The following is a 17,912-nucleotide window of genomic DNA, read 5'->3' on the forward strand; positions in this document are numbered from 1 at the left end:
TGTACAAGTAATTGTGAAAAATAGCTCTAGGATTGTAAAAGTTCTTCTTCTGTAAAGAAAAAAAGCTATCACAGGTCCAAGTCAGTTCCTGTGCTTTCCAGCCATATTCCTACCTTTCTCGTGTCCAGAAAGGAGCAGTGCTGATGTCCAGTGACTTTGCTTCAGGCGTGCTTCCTCTACTCCTCGCTCCCACTGTGGCAGTAGGTTTTCTGTTTTTAAATAAAGATATGAAAGAACACCTACTCTGTGCCGCTTAAAGACTTACAAACAGGCTGCCAAACACCCGCAGCCCGAGGCCACCATTGCGGACACAGGCTGAAGCGGAGCTGCCGGCCGCTCCGGCCGGGAGCGAAGCAAGGCGCTCGGCCCTCGCCCAGCGGGGCGCCCCCCGCCCCCGCGGCCACCCCCTGCCGCGGGCTGCGCTCCGGGAGACGCTGGTACCTGACCAAGAGTCCCGAGCACAGCAGGGCTCCCCGAGCGGCGGCTCTCGGCCCCGGCGCGCGCCCCCTCCCCACAGCGCGCGCAGCGACCTTTACCGCTCCCCCAGCGCAGGGCCGAGGCGACAAGGCCGCGCAGCCCGCCCGGGCCCCGGCCACGGCGGCGGGCAGGACCTGAGTTGCCCCGAGCGACGGGCGGCCGCAGCCGAAGACCGGGGACCGGCGGGGGGGGGGGCAGGCAGCAGTCGCAGCGCTCCGCAGCGCTCGGCTCCGCCGCGCCGGGCCCCACGCAATCGCGCCGAAGTCACGTGGCCGGCGCCCAGGTCATGCGAAGCCGCCCATTGGCCGAAGCCGAGATCTCCGAGGCAGTAGGGACGCGTAACCAGGCCGGTAACCCCTGGTTACCGCTAACGGGAAGTTGGCAAGGACAAACTTGTTAACATCAGCGGCGCGCGAAGGCAAGGAATGCGAACACCCGGGAGGCCAGGCGAAAGGAGGCAGGCCCGCGGTTAGCCAATAGAAACGGGCGGCTTCCCTGACGGCCGCGGAGGAACAACCAATCAGCTGTAACGGGGCACCCACGGAACGCCCGCCCCCTTCCCCCGCCCGAAGTAAGCAAAAGCGCAAGCGCCGGGGGACGCGGCCACCCTGCACTAACGTTCGCGCCGGCGGTGCGGCTCGGTTCAGCTCGGCTCGCCTTGTCGCTCTCCCGCTGTCGCGGGGGCCTCCCTGGTTTACGCCCGCCGCCTCGCGATGCCTGGCGTGCCTAGAGCGCCGGGGCGGTCCCCGGGGCCGCCACTTGGAGCAGCTCGGCGGAGGGGCAGGCGCGACCTGGGACGCTGCTGACCCTCGTGCAGGGCAGCGCCGCTCGGGCGGGGCCCGGCGCTGGAAGGCGGCCCGGCCTCCCCCGCCCCCGTCCTCGCCCCGCCGCCCCTCCCTCCCGCCCCCAGTGGCCCGCCCGGCCCAGCCGCCCCGCAAAGGAGCCGCAGCGCAGCCACGGCGCCGTGCCCGCTCCTGGCCCGGCCGCCCCCGCTAGCGATGAGGCCGCGGGGCAGGTGGTGCCTGCCGCTGCTCGCCGGCCTGGCGGTGGCCGTCGCCCTCGCAGAGGCCGCGACCTGTGAGTGGGGGGCGGGGGGCGCGAGCAAGGCCGCGGCGCGCGGGCGGGCGGCAGCCGTTAGCGCCCCTCGCGCGCCCAACGGCCGGTCCTTGGGGGGGGGGGGGGGGGGCCGGGGGCGGCCGCTGCGGCCCCGGCGGGATGGGGAGGGGGCTCCCGCCTCCGTGCAGCGCCTCGGTGCCTCTTCGGGTTTGCCTGCCTTGCTCGTTTGTTTTCTCACCCGCCGTGGCTACCGGCGGAAAAATAGTCAGAGGATCGTGGTCTCAGGAGAGTGCCGTTATTTTGTAGTCCAGTCCAGCCCCGTCTCTCTTGCTAGTTTCAGACATATGAACGCAGTCTGTTAAGAACTGCTTCTTATCACATACAAATATAAACAAATCAAAGTTTAACTTTCATTTCAAGACTAAATTCTTTGAGCTGAGTACTAAAAGAAGCCAATGTGTAGCTGGAACTAGCAGAATGAGAGCGCGAAGAAAGTAAGCCTGTTTCTGACCTGTTTTACTAATGATTAAACAGGCACAGGAAAACACTAATGTTTACCATTCAGGCTTTTGTTTGAATGATAGGGATTCTGACTATGAAGGCAACAGCATGGAAAGATGAAAGTTCATCTCATAACTTCTTTCTGAACAGGCCCTAAAAATAAATCTTTTTCCTCATGTCCTTTTCTTCTGTTTTCATCACATTTTCTGTTTTGTCTTCCCCACTGCACACATTATCAGTTTTTTATAAACAGTGGAAAATAAGAAACTGCGAAATTTCTGTGGTCCAGTTTCCTATCTCTAATCCAGTTTCATATCTCTGGCTCCGAACAATGCCAGGGATTTATGGAAGGGGAAAAAATCAGAAAACAGGTCTTAACAATGCAGCTTGTGCCATAATCATAAAGGGAATTTCCTTCTCTGTGGTCGACTTTCAATTTATGCCCTGAATCACAAAGATGGGCAAATACTTTAGGTTTTATTGCATCTAAAAGACCTATTCATGCTGTTCCTTTTCATATAAATGGCTAATCATTTTTAAACTAAACTGTTTTTTTCTCAGTAATAACCTGCAGCAGTGAGCAACACAGGATTAGTTACAAGCTTCATAAATGTTCCTGTTGCCAGTTTAGATCTGTTGTTGTATTTTAAGTTCATGAAAAGTCTTCTAATATGTTAGGTAAAAGTAAGAAAGAGATTCTTTGTAACCCTGCAGAAACTACATATTAGTTTTCTTTTACCTTAAAAAGTCTTTTTAAATTGTTTGCAGTAGCAAGCACTCAGATGTAAATGTTCAAAACTTCAACAAGTTCTCTTAAGCATATGCATTATAATGAAGTTTTTGGAATCTGCACGGCCACATTATAGCCCTCTAACCTGCAGGCCACATTATAGCCCTCTAACCTGCAGTCGTATCCATGTGAATGATACTTGATCCCTATGGACAGACTAACCAATGTTTAGGCCTCAGTGTGAAATCTCTGTCCATTACAGATCCTATTGCAGCATCAGACTATTAGTCTGTAAGCTTCTGAGAGCAAGAGCTATCTTTGTTAATTGTTATTCATGATTAGAGAACAGGGTAAACAGTTAAATTGTTCCAAAACCATACTATTTGCTGCTTTTCCTGACATTTTGGGTAATGCTTCAAAGAAAGGACCAAAATAAGTGCACGGCGTAAACACACATGCATGCATGTATAAACAGGCATCTTTTTGCTCACCTTTCAGGGAGAACTAAGTATGGGGGGGAAAAAAGGGAGGATTTACTTTGTGTTTGTCTGAAGATGGGAAAAACTTGTTACTACACTGGGTTCAGATACCAAGTATGCAAGGTAGTGCAGCTGTATTTGGGTCAGTATCCTGTGAGGCACAAATTGTATCTGCACCATGAAACAGCTATAAGGTACCACTGAATCTCAACCCCCTTTTTTCTTCTTTTTGCATAGCATTACTTCTAAACAGGTGCTTGATAAATAGTCATTACACGGTGTTTATACAATATCTATTGAAATCATAAAGAGAATTTCTTTGAGGCTTCAGTGATAATTAAATGAAACACACCATGTTCATTGAGGGTTAACTATTGCTTTGGCAGGGATCAAACTGGCAGCAGTAGCAGTAAGGATTTTTTTTTTTTAATAAAAGTGCTATCAGAATCCTTGTAAGCAAAGACCAGTTGAGTAAATAAACTAATATTTTCTGTGCATGAGTACTGAAGTATTTGCAATAAAAATATGGAAGTTGTGCTGAGTTACATAAGAGATCTTATTTAAACCCAAAAGTCACAGTCACAGGAAATCAGTTTAAGAGCAGGCTGCTGTGAGGTAGGTGAATTGACCTGTTACCATTACCCCACTGTTCAAAACATGAGGTAGGCAGTGAACTGACATTCCCAAGAATATTACACTTACCTGGGATTTTCTTACAACTTATTTACAGAAAAAAAAAATGAAAATTAGAATGACGTAGCTAAACATCAAAACATAGGATTGCTTAAAGTCAGCTGTGAATTAGGCCTCATCTACACCACAGAGCTTCTGCCTCAAAGCTTTATCAGCATGGCTGCACAGATAGTACAGCAATGTAAACAAAACCAGCAGAAGAGTTTTTCTGCTTGTATACATATTCTCCCTTTCACAGTGGCATACAGCGATGAAAGCACTTTCCTGTCAGCATAATCAGATCCATTTGAATTTTACAAATCTTGAGCCATTCTAGCAGGGCTTTGTACTGCACTCCTGGGTTTACTCTTGCTTTACACAATTTTATTATTTTTTTACCATTCCTGTTATTTCAGAACAGATGGACCTTCAGCATCATTCTTATTAGTCTGCTTTTATGTAATGACAAATACATACCACTTATCTTATTCCCACTTCAGTCTTCAGTAAGATCACCAGGTAGATCTATATATATTAGAAGAAATGAACACTAGAAGACTAGACTGTTTCTGCTCAAATGCCTAGTAGTGGAAATGCTTAGTGGGAAGCGCACCAGCTGACCTTTCTCTTCTTGCATTTCCAAGCAACTTGCTGATTGCTCTCTGAGACCAAGGAGTGCTTCAGGACTTTAGTAGGGCCACCTGGCGTTCAGAAAGTCTGGCCTATTGTCATATCAGAAAGATCAGTTTTACCAAAATGAAAGTGAGTAAACCAATTTGAAGATACAAACTTATTTCACATCAAATAAATTCAAGAGGCTGTCACAGAAAGGTTTCTTCAGGTCAGTATCCAACATTGCAACACTTCTGAGTGCTTCAGTTGTGTTCTATGTCATTTAATAGAGTGTTTTAACGTTGTGTTTAGGGCAGTATGGTTTTAGTTATATCTGTCACCTGAGACCTATCCAGGCTTGAAGTTTTGGGCCTCTTTAGCTGCTCTTTCTGATAAGCTTTATAAGTTTTTCTTTCCTGTTAAACTATTTAATAGTGCACAGACAGTGGGAGGCTATACTTAACTGCTAGCATATCTCACAACGGTGTTCCAGTTTTGAGGTATTATGTATTCACAAACAAGACGGAATTGACTGTCTGCTTGAATTGATCATCATCTTCATAGACTAGTGGTGAATATTTATGTACACCATATCTGGTTTGCACTGCAGCTGTCATGACCCTCACACAGTTATGCTTGTCTGAGAGTTAAAACTGTATGAATGCTGATAAAGGAAAGCCAGGTGTAGAAGTGTGGTGCTCTTTTGTTAACATATGTCAGCCATGCTCCTTAACCCTATGAGCTGGACTTTTGCCAACTGTGCTCATCCATTCTTCTCTTGATCACAAGGAATGTCCAAATATAAAACCAATGACGCAAGGGCTCCTCAGTCTGATTTAGTTGCTGTTCCTGTAGTATTGTGTGCGCTGTACAAACTTAGGGCCAGAGACAAAGAATGTTGAGGTAAATGGAAACCTTTCATTTTTATATCATTTCCCCAACTCAATTATTTGCACATCATTTGCATAAAAACCAATAAAATAGCAGTAACAAGATACGTGAAAATGAAATAATGACACAGAACACATTGGTCATAAAATTTAAAAAAAAAGCTAGGATTCCATTTTATCTTCATAAAATGTAAATGTATTTGTATGTTATATAACTTGATGTTTCTCAGAAAAAATTCTTGCCTTTTGTTTTGTCTTATACTTCACGGTTCTGAAGAATAAAATGACATTTATGATAATTACAAATGTCAGATAGCTTGATTTTATAAGACATTTTTGGACTCAAATAATAATAGAGATCAGAGTATTTACTTCTAGGTCACTGAAACAGGTAATTCAAAAGAGGTTTCACAACATTTCGCCACCTATCAGTCACATACCTCGCTTTATAATATCCATGGCTAAAAAAAGGCCTTTTCCTGAATATGACATTTAAACTATATGCTTCAGACATAGCACTGCACAAACTTTTTTGTCACTTCAGATCTTTTTGGTCAAGAACAGCTAGTAAACATACAGAAAACAGAATCCTGGAATGTTCTCCTTCTTGTGCACATTTTTCTAAAATTATAGCAAACAAACAGCCACTTCATGAATATGCATTTAATTCAGGTTTTGTGTTATGTGTTCACATTTGGTCAGTGTTTATAGCATTTTTCAGCTGTTAAAAATAAACAGACAACTGAACTCCTTTGTTTCTACAAAGTTTTATCACAGCAGTATGCCTCAGAGTTCCTGGTGAGGAAACGTCGAGCAAATTCTTTTATGGAAGAAAGCAAGAAGGGAAATTTAGAAAGAGAATGCATTGAAGAATTATGCAATAAGGAAGAAGCCAGGGAAATCTTCGAAAATAATCCTGAAACTGTAAGTGTCTGATGAATGTCTGTGAGGTAGATAGTAGTTTTTGCAGAGGAAAAGGCTAGAAGTACATAGAATTCACACTGCAAAACTTAAAAAAAATGCAGAGCAAAAACTAGTGTGATATTCTCTTGTGTACACAACCTGCACAATTAATAATGAAGACCATATACAAACAGAGGATAGCTGAGTAGATATTATTTTAAAATATGGATCGCCAATTTTAGATCACAGTTGTCTGCAAGCATTCCATGTGTGGAAAGCCTGTTGGCTTCAATTAAAATTTTACACAGAGGATGCATGACAATGCAGCCCTTTTAATGAAGGGATTGGACATTTTACTGTAAGCTTTTTTTCTAGTGCTGAGAACAGTGCTCCTCAGTTCATTCCCACTGCACATTATTTAATATTAGGCATATTTTATTCAGCTTTGTATTATAAAATGGATATTACTTAAAAATATGTGTTTAAAATGAAATTTTGTTTTGCAAACTATGTATCAATTCAGTTTTCTGTCTTTGATAACATTGCATCTATATGGATATACTGATTGTTAGGATTACATCTTACATCATAATCAACCATCATTTTTTAACAATTTCCATTTTAGTAACACTTTTCATTTTATTTGAAATGAATTGCATGTGGGATGTTCAACATATTACTTCGGGTGGCAGGGAGCAGTAGCGCAATAAAGGAGTCTGTTCTGTAATAAGATTGACATTGGACAAGATCCAACCATCGAAAAAGATGGTTTTCAAAGTCATTTTGACACCCAGTTCATTTTCATTGCCTTCAGTTTGAATGTTTCACTGAGAGAGAAATGAAATTCAATGAGGACCTTAATCTTCCCTCCACTAGTAACTCAGAGGCCAGTGTTTAATAAATATCTGCTGTCCTAACTTAAACAGTACTGATATAAACAACTTGATCTATAATTTATGAATCAAAGTGATTTTCCTTTTTGGTTCTGTTATAGTTATAATACAAATACATTTTAGAATGTATTCAGTGATATATTTTGCTATAATTCTACCTTAAACCAAATCAGATTTCTCTTATTGTTTATTTTTCTTTTCTTTTCTTTCTGCAGGAGTATTTTTATCCCAAATATTTAAGTAAGTACAAAAGGCCTGACTAATCCTGGTATATCACTCACTACTCTTCTTATTTAAAATACTAGTTTTGTTGTTCTGTCTGATTTCCTTGCTGATTGTAATGCATAGTAGCTCCTATGTAGTTCTGTGTGCTTAGATCCCAGCTGAGACATTCAGAAGGTGGGTTTGTGATCAGCTGTCCTTAATATGCCCAGACAGTTTTTCTAATTCAAGCTGTGAGAACAGACTCTTTGAAGATGCTGTGCATAAGCTGTTGTAATTTCAGTCTAAATGAGTGTTTGTATCATTGTGTGGGTTTGCATTTGCAGGCTGCCTTGCCTCCCATCGAGCAGGGGTTTTCAGGGTTATTGCAAGTACTCCAGATTCTCCTGCTGACCTGAGGGCTTGTGTCAATGGTAAGCACTGCTGTTGTATACTTCACCTGCTGCACTCAGATCTAAGTATACACACTTGCATGGCTAGAAAGCAGTTCACACAAGCAGAAAAAGAAACAAATCTCTGTTTAACTCAGGCAAACACAATTACCTGGAACAGAAATTCGCATAAAAACAACTAGATGAGACAGAGCATTTTCAGAATAAAAGGTGTAAGTAAGTATTTTTAACTGTGCTCTGGAGAAGAAACATAATTAATTGCAAAATGCTTCCATTTGTAAAAGCTCTTCTAGAAGCACAGGAGAATTTGCTGCCTCAGGCCACTGACATCCCTTACTATGTCCTCTGCACTCTACCAGAGTCTTTAATAATTGTGTATGACTCTTCACATTTAGCTGATACTGTTCTGTTAGTTAAGGGAACAGACCTTCTGCTTAATTCCCCTCTGTACCACTCTTTGGCCCATAGTTAAATTATAGCACTTCATGAAGTAGATAACATTGCCAACTGAAGAATTCAAACATTAGCTAGAAGACATAGTCATTGACTAGAGACATAAGGTCACAAAACATGAAATCTGTGGTGTTGCTCAAGCATGTAGTTTTTAAACCAAAACATTCATAAATCCAGTGTGAATAGTATCTTTTCTAATAAATTGACAGGAAGCAGTACCATATTCCCTACTTGTCCCAAGAGAAAAATCTCTCTGCAGTTCTTAAACCTTAACAGCTTGGTTATATCAAAAGAGTTTTCAGTTAGTTTGAGTGTACATACTTATCCTTAAGCATCTGACCCTGTTTTTGTCATTGAAAGCAACTGAGAACAAAAAAGAAATCCTTAATAATTACACTGCATACGGTCATGGGTGAACATATTTTCCAGATCACTTGGCCAACGTGCCTGCTGTCACAAACTAAAATGTGCTCCCATTCATCTTCTCTGTCTTTCTCACTCTCATTAGAGGTCCTGGGAGCAAAGGAGTTAGCAGAGTTCTGTGGATGTGCAGTGTTTCTGTATTACTAACCATTTCCCAGTGAGAACAACTAGCTTACTTGATACTCATTTTATTTCTCTCTTTGGGTTCACATTATAAAATCAAATTAAAAAAAACTGTTACTATTGGTCAGTCACCAGGAAAAAGGAGAAGAAAGAAGATTATGCGTAGAAATTTCAAAGGCCTCTAGGGCTTGAGTATTCAAAGAAATTTAGGCAGAGCATTTCAGGAAGAGAGTTACTGCTGAGCAAATAAGTGGGATTTAAAATTCCCATTAATAATATATAACAATCTTTTTTAAATCTTGTTTTCACTGAGACAAACTTTTTGTGATATTGATACCAACAGACTTTTTAATTTTGAAAGTTTTGACTTTCTTTTTGGATTTATTCACCCAACATTTTTATATTTTCAAAATGAATAATCTGATTTTCCTAATCAAAATTAAATAACTATAAAATAATTATTATTTTATATTAATCTTCTCAAGCTGAAAAACTAAGCAAAAAATGACAATACAAACAGAATTTAAAATAACTTCACTATTTTCATATTTGTCCAAATGATGTATTTCAGATTACAAACACTGGCATTTTTGGATAAACAATTAAAAAAAAATCATCGAATATTTTGACTTTTTTACTCCATTTGGGAAGAAAAAGGAAAATTTTCACAGACCCTTTCTTACACATTTCTAATCCAAGCAGCTATCTAAGCTGCATCTTTAAGTACCTAAACATCTGTATCACTTTGCATACTCATAACTGCATTTGAAAATAAGCACTTAAAAATATCTATATTTATATTTATGCAGCTCACCATGACACATTTCATGGATATCAAAATACTCTGAGTGGCAGAGGATACAAGTACCACAACGTGTTCCTGGCCACCTACCCTTCCATTGCAGGCTGAGTAAATCTTCTAACATTTAGCCATTGCCACAGCAGTTTCTCAAAGAGCATCGCTGGGTCATAGGTCAAAAGAAGGCATCCCAGTTGGGAAAAGAGGAACACCAGGCCTCTCTTCAGAACAAATGGCTGCTACATTACCGTCCCTTCTGTGGCACATTAATCTTTCATCTATGAACATAATCTCTTTGTCTGTCCAGTACTATCCATCCATTCTTGTCTTCCTCCTCCAGTGTATTTCACTGGTTCTCCTTTTTTCATTGACTAGGTTCCCCAGTTCTCTCTCTTTTTATGCATTTAATTTGCTCTATCTACTCCTATTGAGCACTGCCAATCCAACCCATTGTCTTTTCAGATCACTCTCTCTGAAGTCCCCAGTGCCTTTTTGCTCAGAAACATTTCCACTCTTTTCCCCAGTTGTGCACTGAGGGTCAACTTCCAATCATTTACATAATGCTTTGCTTATACCAAGCTTAGTTCACATGCTTGTTCCTGAACTTACAAAAGCAATGAAGAAGCAAGAAAGAGGAAACAGTTTAGGCCCTTCCAGAACTGACATCTGGTAATTGCTGTGAATTAGCTATACATCAACCTCCTTCCTTTTATTTATTCTGTGCCTATCCATCTTCACCTGTAACTGGAGCCCTTTGGTTTGCAAAACAAATATTACATGTTGTACAACTGCTATCATAGAGATGTGGTGTACATTTTGGGCTTGGCTGGCCTCTGGGGTTTTGGATTTACTTGCAGCAGGATTTAATTAGAACTAGATTTAATCGAAAAATCTACTAACAACAGATTTTGTTAAGCTTTCTTTGTCACAGAAGGCTAAACCTATTATTCTATGGGGCCCAGTTCTTTTGAACACAATAAAAAAAAAAATTAAGGAATCCAGTGGGGCCTTATATACAGAATCACTGTAGGTTTGGGTCTACAGAAACACTGGTCTTTCATTTCACTTTTCTGAATCTGAACTTCACAAAATCCTTCCTTCTTTTCATTCTGCTCTCTGTTCTGTCAGGACACTACTTTTTTTAAAAGCAGGCCTCAAAGTGATGTTTTAGAGTTTTACAAGAACATAACTCTAAAGTAGAAACAATATATTTGTAATTATTGGAGGCCTGCAGAAAAGAGAATCCATAAACCTACCATAAAACGCTGGCAAAGTAAATAGAAAGATACCTTACATAGTATGCTGATATAAGATCATGAAAATGGTGGGAAAAGTTAAAAGACATTTACGTATTTTGAGTAGAGCAAAAAAGTGAATTCTGTGTTCTCTGCCACAAACTCTGTTTTGGGCTTTGCTTTCTGAGGTCATGCTAGCATGTGTAAAGAGCCCTCATTTGCTCTTTCCAACCCAAGTTTCCATTTCTGTCAATGAAATTAGTATATGTGAAAGGTGACAGTATTGGACACTGATGTACTGAGTCTGCCCACAGAACCTGTGCAGCTGTGGCAACCTGAGGCCCAAGATTCTTTGCGAAGATGACCTTCCTTGAACAAAGAAAATGATCTCTGTATTCTTTAAACTTTGTTTTTTTCTGCTGAAATTTGCACTAAGACAACTGAAATGATGAGGCAGAGGATAGTTCTGTAAAAAGTGAAATAAATCCTTAAAATGTAATGAAGTATCAAGCCTACATTTGGTCACAGCTTTCAGGGATTAACATGGTTTAGGGAGCCATTTGTCTTCTAGTTGTTTTCTCTTTGGCAAAGAAGAAGTACTAGCGTTGGTGATATTGTCTCTGGATTAGCTTTAGAAGGGGGGGGGTGTCTTTTTTTTTTTTTTTTGACACTTGCTAATTTTTACTAACAGAATTAGTAGCGAGGTTGTTATATGGGTGCTTGATCTTATGCATCAAGCTCTTTCCTTTCTTATGAAAGGTTCCTGTGGGAGAACAAAAAGAAGACTAAGCTGACTACTGAGGAAAAATCACCCAAATAACAAATATTTCCAATGTTTTTCCTCCGACAGAAATTTCAAACCAATGTAGCCCTCTACCATGCCATAGAGATGGATATAAGGACTGCATAGACGGACAAGCCAAATATACATGTGTCTGTAAACCGGGATGGCAAGGAGAGAAATGTGAAGAAGGTGCAGTCTCTACTGTCATTGTGGTGATAGTTCTCAGGAACACAATTATAGTCATTCTAGTATTACTGAATAGTGTCAGATGTTTAAGAATACCTACACACAAGTAGTTGGTCAATGAATCTCTGAGCAAAGGTTTTTATTTTGTTTTCCTTCTAGATATAAATGAATGTGAAAACATAAATGGAGGTTGTAGCCAACGCTGTTCTAATTTACCTGGAAGCTACCGCTGTTTGTGTGAAGATGGTTACTTCATGCATTCAAATAAACAAGATTGCAGAGGTAGGAAGTGTGAATTAAGGAGAACATTGTTACATGACAGTACATTGCTTGTAGACTAGAAAGGAAAGAATTCATGCTGGTAGTTCCATAAGTGCTCTAAGTCAGCAGCAACTGCCATTGCCCCTGAAAAAAGCAGTCCCACTCCAAACCTGACTACTCATCCCACCTCTTGCCTTACACCACCACAAGCATTTGGGTAACTATGTAGTGATCAAGGAACTGCAATAGGTTAAAACCAACCCGGGGCTGTTACTGTCACGTGAAGGGAGGACAAGGGGTAATCAACTTTGCCTGCCAGAGCCCTCCTAAAAGGGCTTTCACTGAGTCAGGTTCACAAAGCTGAACAATAATTTGGTAATCAACTTTGCCTGCCAGAGCCCTCCTCAAAAGGGCTTTCACTGGATCAGGTTCACAAAATTGAAGAAAATAAGAAAGGCCCTCCCCTTTGGTAATCAACATTTGCCTGCCAGAGCCCTCCTCAAAAGGACTTTCACTGAGTCAGGTTCACAAAGTTGATCAAAATAGACAATTTATTACAGCGACAGATCAACAGGTTCAGGATTGCCGGTGATAAATGCACTTACTGCAACAAATTCTACTTTTTCTGAGCTCAAACTGATAATTAAGTGCTTTCAACAATGTTACTTTTCCTGGGGTAATGTCCGACATTGTCGGGGGCGCAAACCTTACCAAAAAGGCATCCCTGTTTTGGGGAGGAGAGAGGTCCAGGCCTGTTGACCCATCCGTAGGTTGGTGTTCTTGCCTTCAAAATGGAGGCTCGTTTATGCACTGAATTTATACTCTTGGCGAGGTGGGGCCGAGTCAAACACTGTGGGATGTTTGGTCCTTGTCGAGCTCAGCAGAGGGTGTCAATGGCTGCTGGCCTTTTTTTTCTTTTGCCCCTATCAACAACACCAGGCTGCAAGACTCCTGCCTCACCCCAGGTGTCGTTTTGGGTAGAGCAATGTCAAGTGGTGAGACCTCCGCCTCGCCCTGGGCGTTGTCTTACCCCTCACCAGCATGGGCATCAGGCTGCAAATCACCCTTTGTATCCACTGTTTACCTCACGGCAGGGAGGATCACAGATAATCACAGACCATTATCCCACAGGGGTCAGGGAAAGGCTAGATACTAGATTCTGCTTCATTACTAGAGGTGTGTAAAGCTGAGCAATCTAGGCTCATTAACTACTTACCAAGATGTATTTTGTTTCAGTCACTAACCAGTTTCATATACCGTTTAAGGAGGCTGAAACAAGAATCTAGATTGGTGGGACCAGCTAACAAACAGAAATCCTGTCTGGCAAATGGTGGTGTAGCCTGAATCACTCTTAATTTGTGATGCCCTTCTTTTGAGAGTTTGTAAGTTCATTGGAGAAGAAAATGTTCATGAATCTGAAAATGCTCTTCATAGAAAAAAAGCATGACATTTTTCTTACAGGACCGTGTCCATTATTATCGACCATGACCTCTGTGCTTCCTTCTATTTCAGATAAAGACTATGTATAATAACATAATCAGAAATTCTTCCTGCAGAGTTAGAAAAAGTGCAACCTCACCTCATTTTAACATCATGTATTTCACTGATGAACTATGCCAACAGTTTTGGATAATGTCAAATTATTAAGACACTAGACGTTGGGAATATCTTCCACTGTTGCCTCTTTTAGAGGATATATTTTTGTGAATGAATAATTTCCAGAGAAATTCCAGAAGAATGGAAGATAGTTGTTGTGTCAAAAAGGGCAGGTTAGATAAGTTGGTTAGCCTCTCAACAAGTCTTGGAAAGATACTGGAAAAGCTGTTTAAAAAAAAAAAAAAAGATAGCAATATACTACTATATATCTTAATTTAGTAGAAGAACCAGCTAACTGATAGATCTCAAAAAATATTTCTCAGTGAGGTGGTTATTTAATGAGGATATTTCTAGGGGAACTTTACAAAAATTAATGGTAAGACCAACTCTGTTCACCATTTTCACTAGTGATGTAAGCAAAAATGTGAGCACTGATCATTCAGAGACTGGCAAATTGGTAAATTAGAGTGAGGACTAAGCAGCCAAAGTGCTGTTTAGTTCATCTGATAAAACTGGATTACATCCAAGCACAAAATTATGCACCTAGGAATTTGTAGTGCATACCAGAACTGTGGAAAAGTGGACAGTTTTGACTCCAAAAAAGGTTTTGTGTGTCCAAGCAAGCAAGTAGCAGAACCTGTGCTCCCAGTGCAGTACCATTTCCACAATCACCACAAAACCATGGAGAGAACTAAAATGATCCTTGCACATACAAGTGGGAATTGAAGTACTACCCAGAAACTGATATTCTTCTGTCTACAAGACATTTAGTAAGATCATATGCTGCATCCAGTTGTAGAACCTATATTTTGAAAATGACATTGAAAAATTGGAAACAACATGGAAGATAGACACTAAAATGATTTGAGGGTTGGAGGAACAGTGAGAGACTTGAACACCTGTCAGCGCGGCCAATTAAAGAAGATTGTGAGATGAATTGATCATAGCACTTAAGAATCTCCAATAGGATTATCAGTGTCTTTCTGAATGTCTTTTTCTAACATACGATTTTATTATGCAGTCTGGCTTAGTTTATAGGAAATTTGTAGACTGCATTTCTCTTTTGCCTGCTTGGACGTGCATCCGTTTTCTTGTTATCCACAAAACACACAAGTGAACGCAAAAGGTAGGCAAGGCAGAGAATTCACTTTTCAGTGAGGGGAAGCTAAAATGCCATTTGGAGTCCTCTGGAAATCTTTGCTGCTATAGATAAACTCTGCTGTGAAAGCAGAAAGAAAGAAAGCTAACAAGAAAGACCTAATTTGGCAGCCTTCTTCACACTCCCCTGTTCCCTGCCCAAGTTCTCATGATCTTGGATAGGGGTCAGGATAAAAAGTTATGCAAGAGAGCAATTTGTTTTTAATAACTTGTTTATATTTCTAGATATAAATGAATGTGTGCTACGTCCAAACATCTGTGGGACAGCCATCTGTAAGAATACCCAGGGGAAATATAAATGTGAATGTGCAGAAGGCTACGCATATAATTCAACTTCCAAGAACTGTGAAGGTATGTCTTTTTTTTTTTTAATCCACTGCTGTATCAAATTCCAACATCTCTTGTAGTGGTGTATTTTATTTATCTTCATATTGTCTATTGCAATATGACTTAAGTGTTGGTTCTTTTAGGGGGTTGATAAGGCTGTGCTATAGCATGTATAGTTGCCATGACCTACTCACAGATCTTGGAGGGGTAAGGTATACTCACCTGTGTCCTGCTGCATGCCGGATACTTTCTCAGTTCATGAGGGGGCCTCCTGTCTAGCAGTAGAGAAGACTTGCCATCCATGCAGATTTCTTGCATGGTTATGTCTCAAACCAGCTAGCATGTTTCTTTCAGATAACTTGGAGCAATGTGCTGGGATCTGAATACTACTAGAGTGTCTGGTATCCTGTTGCAAGCATTGTTACACCCATAAGGATGGAATATTTGATGTCAGACACTGGTATAAATCCCTAACTCAAATGAGGTTATGGTAAAAGCAAATAGAAGTAATAGTTATTTGCCAATTCCAAAGGAGGTAAGATGTCGCGGTCCGCGGGAGTGACGGGAATGAATCATACGCATTCACAGAATGCAGGTTCAATTCCAACTTTATTCGGCAATTTGCCCATCTTATATATGTTTGTGCAGTCGCACACTTTGCTAGGCCAGTCACCATGCAGATTATGTCACAGGTAGCCAATCATGGCACCGATCACGCACGCAGCGGTCATGCCTTGTACCTTGCTGCTTGTTTAGCAAAGCTATCTTACCCTTAACCTTGGTTCCCACTGGCTTCTGCTAGTTTATCTGTACTTTCTCAGGACGTATCATTTCCAGCTGCACCAGTGTCCTTGGTGGACTACTTCAAAGCACGTAGCAGTGGCTATAGCCTGAGGCCTAAGGCTTCAGCAAATTTAGCTACTAATGCTAAGCAAGTTGTGCTAAGCAACTAATCCTAAACAGTGTTAGTTCCATGCTCTATATCTCATATAGATTATTGTTCTGAAGCACCGCAAGGGCCCCAACAGTAAGACAATTAGGAAGACTTAGAAAGACACAACCACCAGAAATGAAAACCACGCTTAACCTATTTGGCTTGAAGAAAACTTAAAAAGCTTCTCCTTATCCATCTGATAGGCTGTTTAGGTGCTTATTTAGCCCACATGGCCAAGGGCTCAATCTTTCTGTCCTTTGTAGATCCTTATGTTTCAGATACATGAAAGAACTTTTCATGAGGGTCAGTGAATCCCTTTTAAAATGACATTCAAGCACCTAACCTTCCTTGGGGTATCCAGTTACACTGGAAAATAATAGCTTTAGCGTAAACAAGACCTCTCTTCCAGGCTGGGAGTGACAGCACGACAGTCATATGAAAGATTTGTTATAAGAACCCCATTTTTAAAACAAAAACCAATTTTCCCTATCTAGAAAAATACTATGAAAGAAGGAGCTGCACCAAAAGAGTCTTTCCTCAAGAATATTATTTTCTGAATTGACAATCTGGAAGAAGGAATCTCAAGACAAAGTTCTGTAACAATTATAACAAAGCTGAAAAATACCAATAGCTAGTGGTAAAGTGGCAAGAAGCCATTCTCACAGAAACCATTATAAAATAAATTTTTTAAGTATTTGCAGAATTGCCCTAGAGTAGATTTTAATGCTCTCTACCAATTAAACTTTTTGTATGTTTAATACATATGTCAGAAGTTAAACTTCAGCTGTAGAAGAGATGTATGAGCTCTTAGAGCTTTATTATGGAAGGAAATTTTCTACTTCCCCAGTTTAAGAAAAATATATCAGTGACTGAGTTTTAATTAAAATACTACCTTTATGTTATTGTTCAAAAAGACTCAAAAGAAGCATCTTACTAGTTATGAATCTTTGGGTCCATGCCTTTTCATTCAGTTTTCTGGTGACAAAACTTCATACAGTGATAAGGATTACATATTTATATATCTGCTCTTCTTTGTCCAGTTACTATGGAACTAAAAATGTTACTGACAGAATTTTGTGTCCCTTTTACATACACTGGAATGAGAAAGACCTCACAGTAAATAACCTAATTTCCTCCCCTCTCACTGCTCCCTGCAGATAAAATGGGTTGCATCAAATCAAATTTAAGTATTACTTTTCTTCTGAAATTGGGATCCCAGAAGGTTGCCCGATGCAGACATTAAAAGCAACAAAGTCTTACCTCCTAGAAGGAAGATAATGCTGCTAAGCTTTCAGACCTGGTTATAACCACATTAAGTGAGTCACCAAATCCTGTCTAAGGACAGGATTGTGCAGACAGACAGGAATTAGCTTTTCATTGTCATGTTGTATGTGGGTGGCCAAATTCAATCACTCTTACTAGAAAAATCAGGTTTACGTACATTTGTGCACACCTATGTCTACGATGGCAGATGCAATAGAGAGGAACAGAAGAGTTTTTTTTCACCAATTCTTAGGAGAAGGTTGCTACAGTAGTTCTTCATCCACCCCTTCTGGGAGCCACCATCAGTGGAAGATACCTGTACAATCCAGTGTTTGTTTCACAGAAATCATGCCAGTTTAGATACAGAATCTGTTCATCTTCTTCAGACCACCTTTTCAATTCCAAACACCCTAACACAAAAAATAGTAGCGGAAATGATAGATATGCTTATTGTGCCAGAAGGGCCTGGTTTGCAGTCAGTATCTAGGAGGCAAACCAAGCCGAACCTATGTTTCAAGGAATGACCTAAATATTTCTCATATC

General features: G+C 40.9%; 2 protein-coding genes across 8 annotated transcripts in view; one reads left to right on the top strand and one right to left on the bottom strand.

Moving 5' to 3' along the window:
• Positions 1-403, bottom strand: part of ARL13B (ADP ribosylation factor like GTPase 13B) — a 53,196-nt gene extending 52,793 nt beyond the window's left edge. For 3 of the 4 annotated variants that reach the window (XM_067300421.1, XM_013950153.2, XM_067300416.1), the window contains exon 1: positions 114-151. The gene's annotated coding sequence lies outside the window, so the exon portion shown is untranslated. Of the gene's footprint in view, positions 1-113 lie in introns of all 4 variants that reach the window. The other variant, XM_013950154.2, reaches the window with a different exon arrangement.
• A 1,010-nt stretch (positions 404-1,413) lies between these two features.
• PROS1 (protein S) overlaps positions 1,414-17,912 on the top strand; it is a 42,581-nt gene continuing 26,082 nt past the window's right edge. For 3 of the 4 annotated variants that reach the window (XM_067300446.1, XM_067300443.1, XM_067300437.1), the window contains exons 1-7: positions 1,414-1,554; positions 6,184-6,341; positions 7,429-7,453; positions 7,762-7,848; positions 11,711-11,833; positions 11,990-12,112; positions 15,071-15,196. In XM_067300446.1, coding sequence (XP_067156547.1) covers positions 1,476-1,554; positions 6,184-6,341; positions 7,429-7,453; positions 7,762-7,848; positions 11,711-11,833; positions 11,990-12,112; positions 15,071-15,196 — 721 coding nt within the window. In that variant the 5' untranslated portion in view covers positions 1,414-1,475. Of the gene's footprint in view, positions 1,555-4,615; positions 4,757-6,183; positions 6,342-7,428; positions 7,454-7,761; positions 7,849-11,710; positions 11,834-11,989; positions 12,113-15,070; positions 15,197-17,912 lie in introns of those variants that run through there. The other variant, XM_013950162.2, reaches the window with a different exon arrangement.

This window comes from Apteryx mantelli, chromosome 1 (genome assembly GCF_036417845.1).
Source record: "Apteryx mantelli isolate bAptMan1 chromosome 1, bAptMan1.hap1, whole genome shotgun sequence".
NCBI lineage: Eukaryota > Metazoa > Chordata > Aves > Apterygiformes > Apterygidae > Apteryx > Apteryx mantelli.